This window comes from Simochromis diagramma, unplaced genomic scaffold, assembly GCF_900408965.1.
Source record: "Simochromis diagramma unplaced genomic scaffold, fSimDia1.1 OVJJ01000320.1, whole genome shotgun sequence".
In the NCBI taxonomy this organism is placed as follows: domain Eukaryota; kingdom Metazoa; phylum Chordata; class Actinopteri; order Cichliformes; family Cichlidae; genus Simochromis; species Simochromis diagramma.
In genome coordinates, this window is record NW_024386773.1 from 5,347,369 (window position 1) to 5,372,611 (window position 25,243).

The 25,243-nt window shown below is 40.8% G+C and overlaps 1 protein-coding gene across 1 annotated transcript in view; it reads right to left on the minus strand.

Annotated features, from left to right (window-relative positions):
* The window catches only part of stab1 (stabilin 1), a 169,234-nt gene that overhangs the window by 83,118 nt on the left and 60,873 nt on the right, over positions 1-25,243 (minus strand). Inside the window, exons 41-50 of the mRNA XM_040004521.1 lie at positions 19,306-19,385; positions 19,051-19,176; positions 15,370-15,443; positions 12,376-12,447; positions 10,797-10,916; positions 10,654-10,701; positions 9,726-9,806; positions 9,354-9,500; positions 6,741-6,875; positions 6,596-6,655 (exon numbers count right to left, since the gene is read on the minus strand). Of these exons, the coding sequence (XP_039860455.1) occupies positions 6,596-6,655; positions 6,741-6,875; positions 9,354-9,500; positions 9,726-9,806; positions 10,654-10,701; positions 10,797-10,916; positions 12,376-12,447; positions 15,370-15,443; positions 19,051-19,176; positions 19,306-19,385 (943 nt within the window). The remainder of the gene's footprint in view (positions 1-6,595; positions 6,656-6,740; positions 6,876-9,353; positions 9,501-9,725; positions 9,807-10,653; positions 10,702-10,796; positions 10,917-12,375; positions 12,448-15,369; positions 15,444-19,050; positions 19,177-19,305; positions 19,386-25,243) is intronic.

Genomic DNA, 25,243 nt, shown 5'->3' on the forward strand with positions numbered 1-25,243 from the left:
TTTATGAAAGCCATATCTGCTGTGTAATCTGTTGTACAGTGATACTGGGCTGCACAGCGGAGGTCTATCATGAGTAATTCTGTCTCTAATCAACAAAGTTTTCTGTTTGACAGTCTTTGATTTCAATAAAAATGTTATGGTACAAAATATGAATATTTACAAAAATAGCTGTGAAATATGAAATGCTTTTTAAAAAATGATTTGCCGACCCACCTTCAGGCCTTTTTCCACACACTAAAATTGGAAACAGTGTTTGAACAAGAATATCTCAACGACTATTAACGATAAAAGCCTGAAATTTTCAATGGTCTATCTTTGTTCTTGATAAAATTTTAGCTCCTCATTCTTGATGATGATGATGATGATAAAAACAGCAGCCTTTATCTTTAATAAGTTTTGAAATATTCATGTTCATACATTGCCTCAAATTTCAATGGCTCCAAAAAAGACACTTTTAGGTCTTTTTTGAATTATAGCACCACTGGCTAACAATGATGAGGATGTTTGTATCCTCGACAGGGAGGAATGCTGGTTTGAGCGGGGAGTCAAGGAGGCCATTTAAAGGGGAAAGATCATCTCTGAATCGAGGACAGGGCCTAAGGGTACATCTTTCACCATCTTACAACGCTGTGATTGCAACCATTCTCCAACTCTCTGTAAAATGGTACTCATGGTTATTGAGCAGTGGCCGCTAATCAATATTCATGACAATTTGCATAGTAACGACAATGAAACTGACCTCACAGCCCATTGTTCATCAGTGGTGCTAGTGTCAGTCATTATGGAAATGTGCTGTTTATAAGGTGGAGGAAACCTGCAGTAAGCTGACGCTGTAAATCTCACTTGGTTGAGTGACAAAACGTTTCTCCCACTGAAAACGCTACGTCCAGATAAACAGAATCAACCTTTTTGCGATAGAGTCTAAAGGTACCTCTACCCATGTATTTTCCTGTTATGGCAAAAGAGTCTCATCTCAAGGACAAAGATGTTCAAGAGGAGCTGCCAAGCAGGAAGACAAGAAGACCACAGAGAAGGTTCATGGAGTGAAGGAGGACATACAGAGGGTTGGTGTGACGGAGGAAGATTGTAGGGATAGGATGAGATGTCGGCAAATCACTGTGGTGATCGCAAAGCCAAAGGAAGAAGAACGTCAAGAAACTAACCATGACCACAAAAACATGAACATATGTGATTGCATCAGCAGGTCATAGCATTAAGCACATTGCTGACAATATTAACAGTGACAGGACGATTTCTAGGTTCTAATCTTGGAGTCGATCAATAGGAAGAACACTCCCTCCACCTTCACAAGCATTAAGATCGTAGAACATTTATGGCAAAGTGATGTTTCAATCTATCATGTAATTTCAAGTCAAGTGGCTTTATTGTTATTCCAGCCATGTGCAGTGGTACAGTACACAGTGAAACGAGACAACGTTCCTCCAAGACCATGGTGCTATGGTCTTGGAGGCAGTGCAACACCGGACAGAACAGAACAGAACAGAACGATACAGACACAAGACAGTGCAGACACAACAATGCCACAGAAAAGTGCAACAATGACAGTGGGTTGTGCAAAAGACTGAGCATTGTGCAAAAAGTACATATGAGATAAGGTAATCTCTGTGTGGAAGTTTCACAAAATTCTGACAAATAATCTCGTCGGAGAAGGTCGTCTACAGTTCAGTTGAGTTCAGTTCAGGCTTATTTATATAGCATCAGTCATAACAACAGCTGCCTCGAGGCTCTTTACACTGTGAGGTAAAGATTACAGTGTTACTGTGGTGGATAAATGGACACATGGATGCCTTTTCATGCCATAAACTCAGTCCTTTGGCTAGATGAGCTAAAAACTACAGAATCAGATTGTTAATCCAGGTGTTAAGCATCTGAATACAATTCAGTATGATGTAAGAAAAATATTTAAGACTCTTTGTCATAAAATAGTCAACTATCAACAAAGAAAAATCTGCACAGGATCTGTTTTTGAGTGTGAATTCATTCTGTTTAGTTTTTGTCTCCTTATAGCCTGGGGTTAAACTGGGCAGGAGCCTACTGCAGAGCGTTACCAGCTCACACTGTGACACTTAAACACAGGATAAACATAAAATGCCTTCCTTTTTTTTTTTTTACTTTGCTGCAGCAAGAACAAAAGCACTGGTATCTATGCAGTCTCTGAACTGAACATGTGGCTATTTCCCTATTTCAGTCTTGTTAACATAAATACTTTCTATATACTAACTATATGCAAGCTTTTGTGACATATACAATTCCTACTGTGAAAAACACAGCAGTCAAGGTCAGAAGGAAGCCATTTTGTACTTTCATGATAAATATAATTTTTCCCATAGTGTGGCCCCCTGGTGGTCCCCAAAGGTACTGTAGGTGGTTGTTTAAAATGTTTACTGAAAAATATATTAAGAAGAATGTAAATTTTAATAGCTGCACATTTTTTAAACTTTAATGTTAATATGATATAACTTAACTAGGCTTTTGATTTGGGATTCATGAAATATTTATTATAAAAAGAAAAATAAACTGGAATACTGCCAGTGCTACCCCTAGATTTCAAACTCCTACGTCACCTTGTTTTTGAGTTATCGTATTCATAAACTTGCCAGGCAGCGTGGTACCCTGACCCATCAGTCTTTTAAACCTGAAGGGTAAAAATTACTTTGTTATTAACCTTTTGTTATTTACTTTTTAAATTGAATTCATCTCATATCTCACCATTAGCTGACAGAACTTAATGCAGTGCATTCAGGTCTACATACACGGTGTAAAGTATAATACTCTCTTTAACGACAGTTATTTTATTTTTTAGGGGCATCCTATCCTTTTAACGATTTCAGTCTCTGGTGTGAAACATCAGTCACTTTTCCAAAGTGAATGTGAGAGTATTTTTTTCCCTGCTGGATCCCTTTTCCAGGTTCCACAGCACAGATAACTCAAAACATTGTTAAGTGGTTTGAGTTCCTGCTGTTAATTTTAACGTTGTGTAAAAACATCAGCCTATACGCGGTTTCAGAAGGCTGCCTCTCGTATGGCTGACACATTTATTGTAAAGCCCTGTTCCTGAAAGTCTCACATATATCTGAGCTCCCATCTTCAAGAGTAAAGAGAAGCCAAAACCAACATTATGTCTTCTAAATTCAACATTCATGTGTCATAAACAGCTGTATGAGGCACAAAACTGGCAGTAGATAAAGCAGAAGTCACAAATGGCAGCCTCCAGGGTTCAAGGGCCACATTATGAAACCAGGAGCATATTTTCATTTCAAAAGCCTAAAAAAGAACTGATTTTTCCATTTGCTAATTTCAAAGTTGCCTATTTTCTTGCTATGACGCAAAGTATCGAGAATCCATCACGGCTAAAGTGAAGCAGTGACCCACATGTAGTAATCTTAACCCCAGTCATTGGCCATGACCAAAAATGCATTTCAAACACATTCATCAATTAGAAAATTTTAAGATAAATCTGCTGGCGTTTTTTTTTTTTTTTGTATAAAAAGATAAAAAGATACATGGATTTAAAAAAGCTGCCAGCACCACTGAGATAACTTGCAGCGACTGACATGGATGTGCCACTTTTGGTGATAACCGTCAGTGCACTACAGTAACAACCGTGAGTTATTGTGATTGGGAGCACCTTGTTATTATTATGTTATGCAGGTTTGTAGATTTTATGGGACTCTGGGGGGATGTGGAGGGACGCTTCTCCATCTGATTAGGTGTGGAAACTCCCCGTGTCTGCAGGAAAGGCCGCTAACATTGAAACACGTACCTGGAGAGGGTGAAGCAGTGTGTGTGTCCATGAAGGAGTTTTACTATATCTTGATTAATTTACTGTAAATCTAAGGTCTGTACAGACTTCTCCCAGTCTGTTTTATAAATATATATTTGGGGTTGTTAATGGTTTTAGTACCATGGTGAAAATAATGATTTATAGGCCCAGCTGAAGAGCGTTTTTCTGTGACATGCTGGTACATAATTATATGTGGGATACTTGTAATTATTGTATTCGTGTTGCTAAAACACCAAAAAAAAACAAAAAAAAAAACCCCAGAAAAACTCCCCCCACGTGTTACATAAGAGCTATAAATTGATTTGGATGTCACTGAGTGAAATAGGTATTTGAGCCCCTACTACCACAGGCTGTGTGCCTGCAAAGATTACAATCAATCAGTCAATTAAAGAATTAGAAATAGTCCTGATCTCAATGAGTTATATTTATGACCCAGACCAAGACAGAGTTTTAATATATCTGAAAGCCTGATTCTTAGCCTTGTACAACCTAACTGGAAAACTCAAATACAGTTTTATTTGTAGTTATCTATTGTTTTTATCTGATTTAACGGTCAGTTTAGATAAAATAATTATTGTGGGTGAATAAAACATCCATGTAGATGCTCAAAATGACAGCATCAACATAGCATTCAATCTATTATTAGACTCAATCGGCTTCTCTTAAAATGTAAATGAGCCCACCCACCACTTTAATCACACTCCGGATCTTGTTCTGACATATGCCATAGAAACTGAACATTTATTCCCTGAAAACCCTCTTTTGTCTGATCATTTATTAATAATATTTTCGATGCTGGGGTTTTCTCTGTATTATCGTAGGGTCTTTATCTTACAATATGAAGCACCTTGAAGAAACTGTTGATTTAGCGCTTTATAAATAAAATTTCATTGTAGAAAGCACGACTGTCCACAGAATCAATTTCTTCCAAGCCAACCTGTCCACCACTGGAGAAGACCAAGGAGCTGTCAAAGGACATCAGGTACAAGGAGCTTTTTAATTATCTGAAGGCAGTTGGTACCACAGTCACCAAAAACATGACTGCTAACACACCACGCCATCATTTATTGAAATCTTTCAGCACCTGCAGAGTTCCTATGCTCAAGAAGGCACACGTACAGACCCGTATGAAGTTTGTTCCTGAACATCTAAATGACTCAGAGAAGGCTTGAGAGAACCACCCATCAACTCTGGAGAAAGAGAAATGCTGAGTATCAACCAAAGAACACCAAGCTTAAGCTTAAGATTGGCCATGGACCAGTCTTCCAGCATGACAATGACCTAAAATATACTGCCAAAGCAACAAAAGAGTGGCAAATCTGTGAAGGGGGCTGAAGCTTCAAGTTGCCAACCAGCAACCAAAAGGATGGATAGAGTTTCTGTGAAGAAGAGTGGGCAAAAACCCCTCCTGAGATGTGTGTGAACCTGGTGACCAACTACACAGCCCATTGTGGCAGCCAGAGTTCTGACTGGGTTGTACAGGATCAAATATTTATTTTACTGTCATAAAAAATGAGAGGCTGTTCATTTCTTTGTAAGTGAGCAAACATACAAATTCAGCAGGAGATCATATAATTATTTCCCCCACTGTACATCACGTGTCTGGAAACTAAACGCACCAAGCTTACCTCCACATGTGAGCTATTTGTTACAATTTGATTTTGGATTTTTGTTGTTAAATGATAATTAACCCTCAAGCAACCAAGCTATTTAAGCCTAAAACAACAGAGTTTATGACTCCATTACAGTTTACATTACAGGAATAGATACAGGTTCGCCTTTCTGCTCCAGCTGAGCCTAAACAATTTTAAGCACTTTGAAAGCATCGGGGTAACTTGGGGTTCAGTATTGTGATCAAGGACACCTCAGACAAGAAAAGCCAAGGATCAAAGCACCAACCTTTCAATTAGTAGACTCTACCTCCTGAACCAAAGCCAACGCAATAATCAAGGATACCCACACAACTTTTCACGAAATTGTGGTACGAGATATTTTTACAATCAAAAATATAAGCTTTAACCACTTGAAGATTAAAGTACAACTTTTGATATGTCACTGCAGGTGAATATACCAAACCAGGGCCAGCAGAGAAATAATCCCAGGATAATGCCACCATGCTTCACACTTCTCAGTGTGTATGCATGACAATTAACCTTCTGCTTTTAAACTACATCTGCCTGGCAAAGCTACTGTAGTGCTACTGAAGTAAAACCTTGAATACAGGACTTTAAACAGAGTATTTTAAAACTGTGGTAAGTCTATGTTTACTGTCAGTTAAGGATATTACATCGCCCATCTTTCCAAATAAGAGTTGTGTGTGGAGTCTTGCATTTATCATCCTAGTGTGTTTAGTGCTGCAGTGTTTTCTCGTTAGTGCTTTGGAGAGGGGCTAAGAGTGCAGAGGAACGAGCTGTTAATAATAATGAGGTCAATCCAAGAAAAATTGCCCAGAGTCACACTAGCCTCGAATAACCAACTTTACCTTACTGATGCTTTCATACTATTAATATTTTCTTAGTTACAGCCCACTGAAGTACACAGAGGTGGCTCAATTTGCCTAATTCTTTTTTTAACATTGATCCCTGATGACTTCTGCAGTGAAAGAGCTAACCACATGAAATGTTCTGAACTAATAAAATGCTCAGATTTGGCTCAAATTCCGACCTAATGGCCAGCAGGATTTTTCTGAAGAGGATGTGTAGACAAGCAGATGGGAGTTAATGAAAGAGGGTTGCAGAAATTGAAGTAGTCCCTCTCAAATCAGTAGATGCAGGGTTTTGTTTCCCTTACCTCTATGAGTTGGTAGAAGCTGCTATAGCCATAAACTGAAGCTGCTGTGGTTAAGTTCATCTAACACAAAGAGAGAAAGAGAGATATCACTATCTGCTTCCAGTTAAGATTAATCATTAAATAACTGTAACCAAACCCAACGCACCATTTTGGGATTAATCGGCGGTTTCTCCTCCAGAGCGTAAGGTGTCAGCATCAAGTCGATGTGGTGAATGATTCCATTAAATGTGGTGTAATCGCTCTTCACGATCCTCGACCTGTTGTTGATGAAGATCGAATCCTGCAGGGGGGAGAGAGACTGTTTATTTCCTGATGACTTCCCAAAGGTACTTCCTAGTTAAATTCAAGAAAAATCATTAAAAATGAAGGGTAACTCATTAAAGTAAAATCAAATGGGCTGATTTCTTGGGAGCTTTAGATTCACCTCAATATTTTATAACTTTAACATTTAAAATTAAGGGTTTTTTAAGGATGCTAACTGTGAATGGTGTAACCCAGGATCAGCGGGCCTATTCCAGAAACCAGGGCCCCAGTCAAAAAATTCCATCCCTTGTTTTTCCCTAATCACGTTTCTTGGACTTTTATGGAAAACATCAATAAGATGAAGGAGGTAATAAAGGGAGCACTGAAGCAACTCTCCTTAGTATTTTTTTAATCTGACCAGACACTATTATTAGGGGCACTACACTAATAATTCCAGGTCTTTTCACTCAGTGAGGAATCTTTCTAAGAAAAACTGACTATTTAAACAATCCCAGGTTTACAAACGGAGCCTAACACTGATCTCTGTGGTAGGAAAATCTGAGTTTTTGTTCCCATAGCAGTTTTAATCAACTTACCCTGAGTGAAGCTCGTGCATGGGTCATGAAAAAAGCCATCATAAGTGGCGCTCAACCAGTAAATAAGGAGCAGAGCTTTCAATTTCATCCAGTGGACCAGGAAATATGAATGTGTGCCAGTGTGGGCTATTTCATTTATGTTTACAAAAATATGAGTGGATGAAAGAGTAATTTCACTTGAGTACATTTTATTTAGCAACAGACACAATATTCAGCCAATTTTCTTTAATAGATGATAAAGCTGGAATTCTAACAAATGTTAAGTCTTTTAATAAATGTATTAATTCACCTGGCAAAACCTGGTAAAAATGCAGGTAAAGAAAAAATATATAAGCATTCCCGGTAATCAGGGTCATATCGAGACTTATCATGGACCAACATTTAGAAAGCTTTCTCTCTAATATTTATTTATTACTTTTAAGTTTGTAAATATTATAGCAAAAAACTGGTGTCAGACTTTCTGCTGCCTGGATTCACAGATGAGATTTAGTTCATTTTCAGTGACAGCTGCATTTCATTCATCCTCACTCAGACATATTCACGTCACCTCTGGCATGATTTAAAAACTATGACAAGAATGTTCTGACTGTGCAGACGCTGGTTGGTGTCTCACAGGCCGAACAAGGAGAGCGCTGATCAGAAATGCAGCCAAGAGGCCCATGGTGACTCTGGACGAGCTGCAGAGATCTACAGCTCAGGTGGGGGAATCTGTCCATAGGATAACTATTAGTCGTGCACTGCACAAAGTTGGCCTTTATGGAAGAGTGGCAAGAAGAAAGCCATTGTTAACAGAAAACCATAAGAAGTCCTGTTTGCAGTTTGCCACAAGCCATGTGGGACAGCAAATGGAAGAAGGTGCTCTGGTCAGATGAGACCAAAATGGAACCTTTTGGCCAAAATGCAAAACGCTATGTGTGGCGGAAAACTAACACTGCACATCACTCTGAACACACCATCCCCACTGTCAAATATGGGGGTGGCAGCATCATGCTCTGGGGGTGCTTCTCTTCAGCAGGGACAGGGAAGCTGGTCAGAGTTGATGGGAAGATGGATGGAGCCAAATACAGGGTAATCTTGGAAGAAAACCTCTTGGAGTCTGCAAAAGACTTGAGACTGGGGCGGAGGTTCACATTCCTGCAGGACAACCACCCTAAATATAAAGCCAGGGCAACAATGCAATGGTTTAAAACAAAACATATCCATGTGTTAGAGCGGCCCAGTCAAAGTTCAGATCTAAATCCAATCGAGAATCTGTAGCAAGATCTGAAAACTGCTGTTCACAAACGCTGCCCATCTAATCTGACTGAGCTGGAGCTGTTTTGCAAAGAAGAATGGGCAAGGATTTCAGTCTCTAGATGTGCAAAGCTGGTAGAGACAGACCCTAAAAGACTGGCAGCTGTAATTGCAGCAAAAGGTGGTTCTACAAAGTATTGACTCAGGGGGCTGAATAATTACGCACACCCCACTTTTCAGTTATTTGTAAAAAATGTTTGGAATGATGTATGATTTTCGTTCCACTTCTCACGTGTACACCACTTTGTATCTGTCTTTCACGTGGAATTCCAATAAAACTGATTCATGTTTGTGGCTGTAATGTGACAAAATGTGGAAAAGTTCAAGGGGGCCAAAAACTTTTGCAAGCTACTGTTAGTGGCAGAAAACGGATGGATGGATGGATTTTGCTCAATAATTTTACATTTTCAAATGATGCTGTGACTGGTCCTTTATAAAGCTGAGTACAGCTGCTGTGCTCCAGGGATTAATAAGGCATAAAGTGGTTGGAGTGAGAAAAGGTCAAGTGTGACTTGAGAAAAATTAAATCGTTCTTAATGTTTGTTTTACACATTTAAATCCATATCTGTGAAGCTACATTTACTTCTGTTCTACTGAGGAGTTAATAATCTGTGTATGTGCGTTACCCCTCTCAGGCTGAAGTGCAATGTGTGTCCTGATACTGAGACAGCACGCTCAGTGGTTTTGAAGTCATTCGAGGTCAGAATCTCACAGGAAACGATGTGGGAACGAACCAGATCCTCAATATGACCGTTCTGCTTCCAAACATTAACCTAGACACACACACACACACACACACACACACACACACACACACACACACACACACACACACACACACACACACACACACACACACAAGTCAGTACCGTAAAGCAAAAACAATCAATGCCACATGCTAAAGTGATACAGCTAGGGTAGGGTGGCACACATTTAAGGTGAGACTGGAGACGTTAATGTCACACGAAAAAGCAAAAAGCAGCAGCTGCTGCACTCACAATGGAGATGTTGTTGTTTTCCTCTACCGGGACGAAGACAGTGTATGGTCCATCACCATAAAGACCTGAAATGCCTGACATCTAAGAAGCACAAAAACAGTGACGATGGATGAGAATCAGATGGCTCAAAAGTATTCATCCCAAAGCAAGTCCAGGAGTTTTTTGTTTTTTTTTACTTTAATTTTTATTTCCAGCTATTTTCCCACACAGTGACTTACAAAAGCAGCTCAGTGCAACAAATTTATAAAATATGTGTATAAAATCAAGGATGAATAATAAGTTAAGGTCTCACAGTGATACTGAGTTTTGGGTCCTGGTTTTATTTTCATTCCTATTTTTGACCCAATGTCCATTTTCTCATTTCCTAAATTCCTCCTCCTCGATTCCTCTCCTCGCATCTTAGCCCTCCCACCACACATGCAAGTGGAGGAAGCGAGGAAGAGTCACGAGGAGAGAGGAGTCAAGGCATCAGGTGTTTATCGAAATGAGACATCCTTGCCTTGGATGTCAATTTGATGTGACATCTGAACTGTATCACAGGCTGAAGGTAAAAACACCTGTGCAGTCTGGATTACAGCTCATCCTGCAGCCGCCTCTCCTCTCTGGCCTCCAGATGCATTTTAGAAACTGAGACATCCTTCACCTTGGCGCTCTGTGATTAATTTCTAGATCACAGGCATAACAGTTTTTGTTTCTGACCACAAAGGTAATCAGCTTAGACACTCATTACTTCATTAATAGAGGAGGCAGTCTGTAAAATCAATAAAATATATGCAAATGCTTTCTTTGAGGTAAAATAAAAGGCATCTAATTATACCTGGACTTTTTCTATCTTAATTGCCTGAATTTAATCGTGTGCACTCTTTGAAAGTCAAACTTCACTTCATAAATGGTGAAGTTTTATTTTCGGTGTCTGGCAGAGGCTCACCATCATCATTTGACGAAAGAAGGCGTTCTCTTTCTGACTGGACACTTCCTGTAAAGCAGAAAACAGTGTGATGTTAGGGGGAGAGAAGTGGGGAGGAGCGGGCGCTCAAAGGAAAGCAGGAAGTTGAAGGTCATGTGACTTACAGAGTTGGTGCTTCCCCGGCAATTAATGCCATCACCTATATAGCCTCTGTGGCAGGTGCAGTTCCTCTGCCCCATGCCCATGTACTCACAGCGAGCGTTCCTGCTACATTCACCGTTGTTCTGCACACAAACACAGCATGAGTCTTTTAACAGGAATGCCACAAAACAAGGGTTTTAATTTCTAGTTTTGTTAGGATTAAACATGGCATCAGGTCACAGCATCAGGAGGTCAGGACTTTGACTGGATCACTGCAGCACTTTGAGTCTTTGTTTTGTCAGTCATTTTGTTGTAGATTTGCTGCTGTGCTTGGGACCATTGTCTTTCTGCATGACCCAGTTTCAGCCAAGCTTCAGCTGATGGACAGATGGCCTTACATTTGACTCTAGGATACTTTGGTGTATGGAGCAGCTCACAGTCGACTGATCTGACTAATGGTTGGTTGTTCAAATGCAGCTTTACAAACATAAGCTGTGCTGCCATGTTCTTTTTAGAGAGAAGAGGCTTTCTCCTGGAAACACTTCCGTAAAACGGATCGTGTTGTAGGTGATGAACATTTGTTGACAGGATTCAAAATCATTTGATGGAAATGAAATTTATCAAGCTAGTTCTGTTTGCCGAAATTTCATTTACTCTCACCACATGAGACCGGGGACTGTTGTCCACCAGGGTCTGGGGGTTGTCTCATTGCTGCCCCTCTAGTCGACCTGTTGTTAATCAAATTAACCCCAAAGCAGCTCATGTGCCACTTAACTAACCAGATCAATATCCCAGAAGTTTAATGCCACACTCCCATTAAAAAGTGTTGCTTTAGGGTTTTTTTAGCATTGTCTTTCAGGACATACTGAAACTCTGTCCTCAAACTAATCTCTACAGATAAATCAGTGCAGAGGAGCAAAATTAAAAATCAACCTTTTTTTAATTACTCACTCTTCTCTGCAAAAACACATAAATTTAAAACAGGTATTTGGAGATAATTAAATAGCTTGCATAGGAATGTGTCTGTCAACATATTATCCCTGCTAAGACACATGGACAGGACTGCTGTAATAATGCTTCTGTTGCCACAGAATTATTTAGACGGCATCTGAAATATTTGGATAATATTTGGAAATTTCCTAGAAAAATCTGTTAAATTATGTCGATTAAGGTTCCTGATGACGACCACTCAAGTCTCACTCTAATAACCTGGAATCTGAGAGGAAGAGCTTAATGTCTCCTTTCAGGAGATTTCAATAATTTATGAAGATACCCAGCTGTGTGAGCCGAGTGCAGAGCTATGTATATTCTACTCTCATAATTAGAGACTGCAAATGCAATATAAATCCCTACTGCTGTATAATGACTACAGGTATTTAACTGACTGAAGAAACCAGGCCATGCAGCTCCCCTGCAGCACCCAGGTGTGCTGAGTACTTTTGTATTCAGCAGCCAAATTAACGACTTGTTGCCTTAAAACATGAAAAGATTATCTACCGCTCACATAAAATAAGTATCTGTTCCCATATCACCTTCAGGCATTTAAAACTTTAAAACAAGTGTCAGTATTTTGCTACAGAGCAGAATAAAGCACACACATACATTTCTGCAGGGGTTCACAGGAAAACAGTATCTCCCCGATCCTTGGAAGCCCAGCTTACAGTTGCAGGAGGTCTGAAGATGAAACCAAAGCAGAAAGAGGAAACAGTAAGTCACTAAAACTGTCATGGTACTGGGTCTGTGACCCAAGGTTTTGTGTTTGTTGGTGAATTCTTTGATTATGGTTATTCATGGTTTTGGTTCTCTTCATTGTGTAGTGCTTGTGTTACATTCTTAGTTCCTAGAATTTAGGTTCCTGTCACTTTGTCTTTCCCATGTTCCACATCGAGTCACTCGTCTCCATGTTGCCTCTGTCTCCCCTGTCAGCTGTGTCCCCTTGTAAAGTCTGTTTTGTCTGAAGTCATCAGCGTAGGGACTAACACGTTATTAAGTAACGCGTTACAGTAACTACGTTATTATTGTGGTAACGAGCACGGTAACTAGTTATTATGCCAAAATCAGGAAAGCGTTACTCGTTACTGGGATTTAGATAGGCTCGTTATTTGTTACTTCGTGTGGTGGCTATCGCGGAGCTTCCACAGATTTAGTAACATTAGCAAGTGGTGGAGGCCAGCAGGTGGATGAGAGAAAGGGGAGGCAGGAGGGGAGGCAGGAGGAGATACCCGAGGCGGCCGCCGGTCCGAGTGTCAGGTGAACTGAACTTCAGGTAAGAAGTTATGACCTGCAGTCTATCTGGGTCAGATATAAATCAAGTTTAGGTGGAGTTTATTTTCGTTGTGCTGACTTTTTCGTACTGCGTACTAGCTAGCATGACGGAGTTTGTATATGGCTGAGAGGGTGCTATGATGATGTTGAACTTTATTTTTTTCATAAGGTTAATTATGATGATGCCAACCATCCCCTAAAAAACGGAATCGTCTCGTATTCAGAGAAAATATCACGCGTTTCATATTGAGGTGAAAAGGAATGCAGTTTGTCCCGGACTTCAGCTACAATGAAAAAGACACTAAGCTGGAGTTTTTCTGTGTCTTTACGCTGCACAGCTGCCTCTTCTTCTCTCATTCTCTCCCCCTCCCTCACATGTTTCTACTTCAATCATGAAAACTGATCAATGATTAGCTGATCGGCTTTTCTCTCTTGTTTGTGTATCGCCCACATCGCGCCAGAAAGAGGAAACCAGCGGATGTCGCACTAAACAACAGCAGCACGTTTAAGCTTGGTCAGCTCTTGTTAGAATTTATTTATTTATTAATTTCTAGTATCAGCTGATGTTTGCTGGAGCCACAGCTGTAAAAGCTGCTGGTCATGATATTGGTTTGGATATGTGGTGAGAGGGAAACATGAATATGAGACCAGGAGATGTCCTTACTGAATCATCAGAGCTGTGATGGAGAAACAGGTTTACCTTTTAGGTGACATGAATGAGCTGAAGGGAAGTTATGAACTGTTTCTGAGAGACAAATAACACCAGGATACTTTTCTAAGTAGCTGGCAGCTGGTAACTGTGCAGGGGCGGGTCTAGCAAGGTTTTGCCAGAGGGGCCAGGTAGGGCATTAACAGGGAGAGGTGGGCAAAAAGACATACTTTTCATTCTTATTCTCATTTAAAATGTCTCGCTTTTAAAAAAAATAATTATCTGAATCTTACAACAAACAATTGATAAATTGATGCATATATACCATCAAAACAGTGAACATCACTGTCACAATAGCGTTTGTTTTCATTCAAAGGCTTTATGATTTTTCCTATAATCGCAGGCCAGTCTCTAGTCAAAATGTCCCAGTCCAGCCCTGTATGCAGCTCATCTGCAGTCTGGTATGTGGTGGCAGATTTCTTTTCTCATTTATTAATTGCATATTTAATTATATCACATTAGTTATAGTAATATCACTTTCTCACTTTACCATAGTAAGCTCAGTGAGCTACTGTTACAACGGACCACATGTCCTTTCATTACTATGAACACACGATGAAAACACTATAGACTCAATCTCACAGATAGCCCCATCAAACAAACTTACAAAAACCCATCCATCATATAATAAAAGCACATCTCTACAGATTTTTTTAAACACATTTTTAACATTTAGGGCAATCCAATAATGAAGTGTCTGTGTATTTTAATGCTAAAAAATTATCTGCAAGGTGGTCATTATCTTATGCCTGATCTGTGTATGTTTATGCAGCCCTTCAAGCAGAGCCTTTCTGATTTTATCTTGTCCAGTTCTGAAGCATGACATCTTATTATTTTAAAATCAGATATCACCAATGACGGATGTATTCGATTGATAAACCAAGGGCCCGATACGCCCATAGAGATTTATGGTCTGTTTTACTTTACCCAGAGCCTTCATTCAAGGGGTCGCCCCCTCCTGGCCATTAGAAAGAATGCATGTTTAAGGGACTTACATGGTGCCTTAAACCAGTGGTCCCAAACCCACAGGCCACTGGGCCAATCTTGAACAGAGGCAGTGTGTGACATGAATTTTAATAATTTTTATTGTTCTATCATTTTGGTTGTTAGCTTTTCAGTTATTTTTTTGTTTGTAAAAAAAAAAAGTGATTGTTGGATCTTGTATGACTTCTTTCATGTTGTTTCTTATCAATTAATTTTAACTTCACTATGAATCTAGATTATTCTACTTTTTAGTAACTTCATATGCCAAATGAATTAACTAAATTAATTAACTAAATTAATTAACTAAATTAATTAAATGGATTAATATTAACAATAAAAGCAGGAAAATATAACTGATAGAATTCAGGACACTAAAAATGACATTTAAAAACAAAGGGCAAATAATAAAGAATTATAAAATTTTGCGGCAATGTAACTTTTTACTAATTTATGGAAAAAATATTAGTTTTGTGCCATGTATTTATTATTTTGTCACTGTCAGTCTGTTAAGAAAAAGCTATATAAGTATAAAAAATGCCAAAGAAATAATTAGGAGAGGTTTATTAAGGGCCTCAGGTACAAAGTTAGCTCAGTGTTACTGGGGTCTGACGTTTTAATGCAGAACAGTGATGTCTTACAATGTTGGGTCCTGCTCTGATGCACTCCGCATTCTTGTGGCAGCCTCCATTGTTGATCAGACAGCCGTCAATCTCTGCGAAGAAACCAAAGGATGGACACAAACATTTATTACATCACCTTGCTTTTTTCTGAGATATGCAAAATACATGCTGAATGTGGACCAATGAATTGAAAACATAGTTTTTTTTTTTGTTTTCACTTCATTGGTCCCCCCCCCCCCCAAAAGGTACAAAAAATAGCAGGGAAGTGATAAAATACAGGTGAACTGTTTTCCACTGGATCAAAAAAATTATATAAAACCTTCCACTCAAAAAATACATAAACTGAATGATAAGTAAGCGGTGTCTGAAATAGGAGATGTAGATCTAATTCAAAGTCAGAAAGAAGAGTCTATAGGCAAAAATGTACAGAATCCCAGACATTTCAATGACTCCTCAACAAATAAAAAATACACAAAGTGAAACAAAACAGGAACCTTTAGAACAAACTCAATATGTTCAAGGAATGAGAGCACAAACAGACACGTGTCTGACAGAAAAATCTCAGTGGACACTGATGAAAGTGAGGGTGTTTTCACACCTACAGTTTGTTTACTCTGGTCCAAATTAGTTGTAAATTTGTAAATCTGTAGCTTTTTCCTGTGGTTTGGTTGCTTTTCATGCAGAGAAAACTCCAAGCAAACCAAAATACATCACGACAAACCAGCTAAGACAACCCGATGTATCACGGCAAAGCGTAAAATACACACACCCACAGTGTGTGTATTCAGTTGCAGTACCAGCAGAGCAAGATAATATATTTAACCCCCTAAGACCAGAACTTCATGGTCTGCATTTTTAATTTCTCTTTGCTATTTGGGTTGATTGGGCAAAATTTATGTGGTCTAGACAACCGAAATTGTGATGTCCACATATGTGGACGCCAGGTCCTGGGAGGCCAAGGCAGTGCACCCCAGCGTCCTTTAATGTCAGAAAAGATTAAGCTGCGAGGCTAGAAAGCATTTACGTGCAAATGTTTTAGTAATGCCTCTTTAAACACTTTCCTGTGATTATTTTCATGCTGGGTTTAAATAAAATACCTTCCTCCACTGGTGCTGCAGCCTACTGCAACATGCATGTCCATTTCAGACTTACGAGAGGCAAAGAGTGACACAGGAAGTAAGTGTTTTTTGGTGAGTATTTCTTGAGTATAACCACTGTGATTAATTAATTGATGTGGTTGTTTGTTTTTCCACCTCATTTAACCCAAAGAAATGCACTGGGATGTAAATAGCCCAGGACTGTTAAACCTATGTCAAGCTTGAATCCACAGTAAACACTGTTAAACACTGGAATACCACATGTACTGAGAGTAGATGACACTGTAGATTTCGTATCTTGCCTCACATATTGTAGTAGTGTTACTTTCCATATAGCGGTGTGTTAGGTTAAAATAGTTAAATGTAGTCATTGTGTTACTTAAATTTGTAAGTCTTGAGTTCAAACTGTATGATCAGGCATTCTTCTGTTTCTGTTCCCCTCCCCAGCCTGTTGAATGGTGAGGGGGGCTATAGTGTGACTGTAGGCACATCCTATGTGAGGGTTCTGCTTTCTTATTTAGTGAGGGTGTTTTACTTCCTGCTCTTTATCTCCTCACCTGTGTTTGTATATGGAAAAAGCTAAGCCATATAGAGGGGTGAGGGGAGATGACCCTTTGTCAGCAGGAAGTCACCCCCCACAGACACACACGCAGTGTTTTAACCTTTTGTGACCATAGGGGGGTTTTACAATGGGTGTTTGTGTAAACTGTGTGTCACAGAATAAAAAGGCTGCAAGCAGGGGTTGGGGTTGGAGTCGTTTGAGACCGAGGACAGAGTGCTGCTGTTCCCCTTGCTATAGCATGTGAAAATCGATCGATCACTGTTCTGTCTTGCTTTCTGAAGTAGCGGGCCTGCTGAGGTGCAGACCCAACACGGTGTACTAAACATGAGTAATCAATGTACTATGTCCGCATGTATGGAAGGTGTCGCTCTGACACCCTGAACCATTTTTGTGCACGCTTTGAAACAGAAAACTGGCAGCAGAGAGGCGATCTACCTTTCTGAGCTAGAGGAGCAGTAATAGCCTCTTCAGGTGAGCTCTACACTGAGGAAAACCAACACCAGCAAGGCTGCAAGACTGGACAGGGTGTCAGATCAGACTGTGAAGTGTGAAATTTGCTGACCAATCTGTAGTTTCTCCGGGGGGGTTTCAGACAGTTTCAACCTGTCACATCAGGTTGCTGTCTGCCCCAAATCTTTCATTATTGCCTCTGTGTCTAAAAAGTCAGCTGCCACCTGCAATGTGATTACTGCACTGTTGCACTGACCTCAGTAATTATGCAGCACTTCAAGGACATCATCCCTGCTGGTATTGAGAGCCATCAGTTCACCTATACAGGGAACCAATGCACAGAGGATATAGTCTCAATAGCTCATCACACAGCCTGGCGTCATCTGCAGCTGAAGTCAACGATGCTATTCGTTGACTTCAATTCTGCCTTTAATACGGTAATCCTGGATAAACTACCACTGAAGCTTCACAACATGGTGTTGTCCACTTCGATGTGCTCCTGAATCAAGGACTTTCTCACCGGTAGGCCTCAGGTGGTGAGAATAAGGGACTGTACATCATCCACTGTGTGCTCAGCCCAGCTCTCACATGACTGTAGTGTCATTCACTGTTCAAATACCTTTGTGAAGTTTGCAGACACCACCATAGAGGGTCTCATGTCAGATAATGAGACTCTCTACAGAGAGGAGCCCCTGTACCTGCCATTACTGTGTTTACCTCTGCAGCAACGATCAAAACCAGGTGTGAAAATGAACCCGGGTTCAATTTAAACGGACTAAACAGCAAAGGTTTGAAAGCACGGCAGAAGAGGGAGAGCTGACGCAGTGGAGAATCCAAGATGACAAGACAAAGACAGGCTGTAAAAATATCATTAATGCTACATCCAAGGAAAAGGAAATAACAAAACTTAACAGGAAGTGAAAATGAGAGTCATGGAAACATAACAGGAAAATGTGAATCAAAGAAGCCACAAAAATAACTTGTCAGGAACCCAGGACTGTGATACAGCTGTTTACTGATGCAGTTTTTAGCCGTGCTGTATTTTTTGACCTGTTTCTCGTCTTTGATCTTTTTCCTGGAGTCAGTGTTTGAGAACATGGATTGACGTGTGATGAATTTACTGAGATTTTCTTTGTTCTGGTGGTTGATTTTGTCATCGTTGTTTGAAATAAATAAATAGTGTAATCGTATAGGAAAACTGTAACAACTTAGACCATGCCTATGCTTGTATTGCATCATGTGTGCAAAGGCAATTACATGAAATAGTTAAATCTATTGTCCATTATATACTTGTGTTTTTCAATTCTGTTTTACTGGGAGTATTTTTAACTGTAAATGTGTGTACTACCCACAGATTTTCCTTTTTAAAAACATATACAGATAAAACCTTCACTACTAGCCAGTACTGACTACACATTGGCCAAAAAACAGAGGAAAAAGTTTAGGACCTTTATTGATTCTTCTTCTGTCTGAAATCATTACTTGAAGGCGACTTCAGCATTTCCAATAATGTCTAACAACTTTGATCTACAAAACCTCTTGGTCTTGGTGGATTTATAGAGGTCCAGGTTAGGGTTTAGGACCACATACCGAGGCAGATGACCCCATCTCCAGTGTACCCCTGTTTACAGGTACAGGTCCTCATTCCCGCTGCCACTTTGGTACAAACGGCAAACTCTGAGCATCCACCGTTAGACCGGCTGCACAAATCCAGCTCTGAGAGACAGAAAGAGAAAGATGAGGAGAGCGTAATCACACTAAAAGACAGGTTTAATGACGCTGTGTGTGTGTGTGTGTGTGTGTGTGTGTGTGTGTGTGTGTGTGTGTGTGTGTGTGTGTGGTTGCCTTTGCAGTAGGTTCCGTTTCCTTCATATCCAGCCGTGCACACGCAGACGGCAGCTGTTCCCTGTGGCCCTGTTATGCAGCTGCAGCAGAAAAACAAATGGCTCAATATGTGTTTCACATTTTTACTGAAGCTGAGAGCTGTGACTAATAATTTCTATCATTACAAATCATATTTGTGAACAGCGCCCTGCATTACTGTTTATATTCTGTAGTTTTCTTCGCATCATTGATCCTATTACCAGCACAGAATTGAATTTCTAGCCTAACACATATCTCACTGCCGTGGTGCTCCACTGTTGTCAAAAAAGGATTAAAAACACTCAGTGAGCTACTGTTACAACGGACCACATGTCCTTTCATTACTATGAACACACGATGAAAACACTATAGACTCAATCTCACAGACTAGCCCCATCAAACAAACTTACAAAAACCCATCCATCATATAATAAAAGCACATCTCTACAGATTTTTTTAAACACGTTTTTAACATTTAGGGCAATCCAATAATGAAGTGTCTGTGTATTTTAATGCTAAAAAATTATCTGCAAGGTGGTCATTATCTTATGCCTGATCTGTGTATGTTTATGCAGCCCTTCAAGCAGAGCCTTTCTGATTTTATCTTGTCCAGTTCTGAAGCATGACATCTTATTATTTTAAAATCAGATATCACCAATGACGGATGTATTCGACTGATAAACCAAGGGCCCGATACGCCCATAGAGATTTATGGTCTGTTTTACTTTACCCAGAGCCTTCATTCAGGGGGTCGCCCCCTCCTGGCCATTAGAAAGAATGCATGTTTAAGGAACTTCTAAATGGTGCCTTAAACCAGTGGTCCCAAACCCACAGGCCACTGGTCTGTGAGTCGTTTGGTACCAGGATGCGAGAGTTGAAGCTCAGGTGTATAACTTGTGGTTTTCAGGGTTTTTATCAGTTTTTATCGTTATTTTTTTAAAATCGTTTTTATCGTAAACTCTGTTTCCCTGGGTCTTTCTTTACGGATAAATCTTTTTTTTGGTAATGGTACTGGTTTTATTTTGTTGTATTTATCTCCAACACCTTAAAGGCCGGCCCGTGAAAATTTTGTCGGACATAAACCGGTCCATGGCGCAAAAAACGTTTGGGACCACTGCCTGTATCAAATTACAGATTTAGACCATCCAAGGTTTGGAGGCCTATCTCCACCCACCACCACTTCCCCTGCCAGTGGCGGACTCCCTCAGGTGTCGGTGCATTGGTGGTTCTTTGTGTCTGGGGATGGGCGTCCGGGTACACACCGGCTCACTCCTTGGCGGCCGCTTATCGGGGCCTGGAGCCTGGGGCTCGCTCGGGCCACTTCGGAGGTGGGGTGCCCCCGGCCTCTCGGCCTGGGGCTCGGTCACTCAGCCACAGCTGGCTGCCGGCGGAGCTCACGGGCGCGTCACTGCAACTCCCCCTGGCTTCTGCTCCGCGGCTGCTGAGTGAGCCCTCATCTGGGACTCTCCTCAGCTCTTACTGGGACAGTGGCGCGGCTGCCCCTCTGTTGGTCTTCCTTGGTCTCTTGTGTTCTGGGGGCCTCTGGATGTCTGGAGTTTTGATCTCCTCCATACCTGCTTCATACCCTGGAGGACGGGGCTGTGGCCCCCCCACACTCCCTAGCAGATCGTTACATGGAGAAACCTTTGGAATGCAAGCATGCTGATCCACACAGGTATGCACACAGGTGTACACACGGGTATTCACAGACGCGGACTACAGCTTTCTTGGCTGCTGCCTCAAAGCACATTGTGCGCTGTCTATCTTGCGTGCTGCACAATATCGTTTATTATTTAGTATCTACTGATATCTACTGCTAGCTAGTTTATTGTGATGGTGCTGTTTTTTTTTATTATGTTGCTCTTTGTTGTTTGCTTTCTCTTCTGTTTTTTTTCTCCATACAGGTGACCCAGGTGTTTTGTTTTTCTTTTTTTTTCTTTTTTTTCTTTCTTCCCCCCCTTCTCACCGTCTCTTCTCCCCTTTGGTTTTCTTTCTCTCCTTCTCTTTCTTTCATTCTTTCTCCCTGTCCTATCCCCCAGTCATGTCTGTTCTGTTTGTAGCAACTGAAAATAAAATAAATTCATAATTATAATAAAGGTCAATCAAATGGACCAATATGGCAAGGCCATGATGATCCACTTGGTAAAATAAATCCGCTTGGCATCTTTCTTGGCCTTAAGACAACAATTCTGATGGCTAAAGATCCAAACGGGACACAAAAAAAAAAAAAAAAAAAAAAAAACAGATTTAGACCATCCTTTGCCCTCCTGTATCCCCTGCTGCATTTGGCAAACAGGAAGCTCCGGTAAATCTCTGCCTTCATCCAGCTACTTCAGTCAGCAGTGAAATCATCAATAAATGTAATTTCATCTTCACTGGCAGCAATGAGAAAACCTCCAGCATTTTTGAAAAAAAAAGAGGTGCTGCTTTGGGTCATGAGCAGTTCTTTTCACTGCTTCCATAACAGAGCTTTTGTGGACTGCAGCTTGGCCTGCCTGTTTTTGTGTCAAGGTCACAGAGTGCCTCAGGTGTATTCCTCATGTGTCTGGCAGCCCGGCCCTCCTCTCACTCCCCCGGAGCCCTGATTGCTGATCAGCCTGCACACCTGCTATCCATCAGCTCATCAACTCTGCAGCATATCAAGCCTGGTTCTTCATCACTCATCACCAGGTTGTTATTTCAGCCGGTGCTTGATGAAAGTTCTTCACCATCATGAACTCTGTGCATTTGACTCTTGTGTTGATTCTGCTAGTCGAACTAATCTGCTACCCATCTCATGCGCCTGCCAGCCAAACCAGACATGATCTCACCCCCTGCCTTCATCTCCACTCAGCACTAGTTCCCCACCCACCAGCTTCCCTCAACCCTCCCCTGCTGTAAACCTCCTCCACCTCCATCCACCTCCACTCCCTGACTGCAAACAATAAACTCTTTCTTATTCCTTCTACCTTCGATTCTCACTGTTGATCCTAAAGTCAGGAATGCACACAGGTATGTGTCGGCGATCTCACCCAGATTAAGAAACAAAAAACAAAAATCACACTGGCAGCAGAAAGTTCCATCTGTACAGACGTGGCGCATATTTTTAGTGACGGAGAACAGAGAGCTGCTTCCAAAATACGCTGTGATACATCTGTCAGGATGTGGGCGCAGAAGGGACCCTAATGCAGGACAAAGTTAAATAAAAATTAAAAACGCATTTACTGGCTGATGCACAGTCCAGAAATAAACAAAGTCTGCAAAATGGGAACCAAAACCACAAAGCAGAAATCTAACTAAACACTGAGATCTTGGAAAACAGGAGAAACATAAGCAGCACAACAGGGAGCATTAGTGAACAATCTGGCAAAGTCAAAGTTAAACACTGGACTATGCAGAATATATACCTTAGGGACTAAATGCGGATCAGAAACAGGAGGGGAAGGAGATGAAAATAAAAGTAATTGAAAAAACTTGTAAACAGTGGACTAACTAACTTAATAACAGACAGCGAAGCACCAAAGACTCAAATCATAACTAAGCTAAGAACTAGAATAGGAACTGATGGTTAAAATAACTACGGAGTAATAACGAAATCAAACAGGAACGCAAACTTCAACCAATACCGATCAAAGCTCTAAAACTCAAAAGCTGCAAATAAAAACCCACACAAATATAACAGCATCTGATCGACTCAGTAGTATGTTCTTGAGTAGTATGTTCATGTACTAATTCACTCAGTAGTATGTTCGTGAGGGAACATTTCCTGGTTGAAACATGAGGATTTTCCGCCTCTGACCAGACGGGATTTATGGCCGGCAGGCACTCATATGACAATTCAAGACACCTCTTGAATATTATCCATACATCGTGCAACTCAATTCCAGAGGTTGTGGTATCTCTTGACGCGGAGAAAGCTTTCGACCGCGTCGAGTGGAGCTTCCTCTATGAGGTGATGGATAGGTTTGGCTTAGGGGCTGACTTTATTCTCTGGGTTAAGCTACTATATTCCTCGCCATCCACCTGTATTCGTACTAACAACAACTTGTCTTTGCCTTTTCCACTTGAGAGGGGCACTAGGCAAGGGTGCCCTCTCTCACCCCTCCTATTCGCCATTGCTATCGAGCCTCTTGCAATATGGCTGCGTTCAGAGGATAGATTTAAAGGCATTACAAGGTTCGGTGTGACTCACAAACTCTCCCTTTATGCAGATGACTTGCTCCTGTACATTTCTGACCCTCTAAACTCATTCCCGGTGCTTTTTGACATACTGGACCAACATGGTACACTGTCAGGATATAAGGTTAATTATCAAAAAAGCGAGTTGCAACCCCTCAATTCCCTGGCCAGAGCTCTTCCCCACTCAATAGTGCCTTTTAAGTGGACAGAAACCGGATTTAGATATTTGGGGGGGTTTTATTTCCTCTTCTATACATAAAATGATGAGGGAGAATTTTCTATCCCTACTAGAAAATGTTGGGAAAGATTGTGACCGTTGGACTTCTCTACCATTGTCAGTGGCAGGGAGAGTTAACCTGATAAAGATGAGTGTCCTCCCAAAATCTTTTTCAACATGTCCCGATTCTTCTTACCAAGGCATTTTTTGACAAGTTAGAAAAGATTCTGTCACATTTCATATGGGGAGGGAAACAAGCTAGAATTCGCAAGTCTATTCTTCAGTCCTCTAAAAGTGACGGTGGTCTTGGTCTGCCCAATTTTAGACACTACTATTGGGCAGCTAACATACAAAAACTTTTATATTGGGTTCATAACGACCCCCCTGCAACAGCCTGGGTACAAATGGAAACTGCATCTAGCTGTTACTCATTATCATCAATACTCAGCTCACCACTCCCTTTTTCTCCAACCTTTGTTGGGGATAATCCAATAGCTAAGGAAACAGTAACTATTTGGCGACAGTTCAGAAAATACTTCGGGCTACTTGGACCGTCTTTGCTAACGCCTTTATCAAAAAATTTTAATTTTGCACCTTCAAACACTGATGCGGCCTTTAGCAGTTGGAAAGATAACGGACTTAGGACTGTTAAGGACTTGTACAGTCAGGACACCTTTCTATCTTTTGCTGACCTATCGTCTAAATACAACCTGCCTAATTCCAACTTTTTTCGTTATCTTCAGGCTAGAAATTTTGTAAAAACGCAGTTCCCTCACTTTCCCAATCGGCCTCCAGAAACAAATCTGGATATCATCCTGCAGACGAACCATCATCAAAACAGACTGATATCAGCCTTGTATAAAATACTAGATGCTTTGGTCCCCAAATCCATTTCTCATATTAAGCTGAGATGGGAGGAAGAGCTTCAGACAACCCTGCCAGAACAGCAGTGGGATTGTGCTTTGAAATTGATTCACTCGTCCTCAATTTGTGCTCGTCATGCTTTGATTCAGTGCAAGGTGGTCTATAAAGTACACTATACAAACGCAAAATTATCTAAAATCTATCCAACCATCAGTGATGCCTGTAGCAGATGCGGACTGTCGCCTGCCAACCATGTCCACATGTTTTGGTCTTGTTCGAAACTGAGTGCATTTTGGAGGAATATATTCGACACACTTAGCCAAGCATATGGCCAGACTGTCCTTCCTAACCCACTCTCCGCAATTTTTGGCATTCCTCCCGACTTGAACTTATCTGGTCCCCTCAAACAGGCCCTAGCCTTTACCACTTTACTGGCCCGGAGGCTTATTCTGTTGAAGTGGAAGCTTCCCCACCCCCCAACTCATGGTGAGAGATGTACTCTTTAACTTAAAGTTGGAAAAACTTAGATTCTCTCTAAAAGGTTCTATTAGGGAATTTAACAAAATCTGGAAATCATTCCTCTTGCTGGTGGACACCATTACTTTACTTCCTGAGTCTGAAGTGAACTGAGCGAAGCTACATTATAATGTTTTTTTTTTGTTTTTGTTTTTTTTGTTTTGT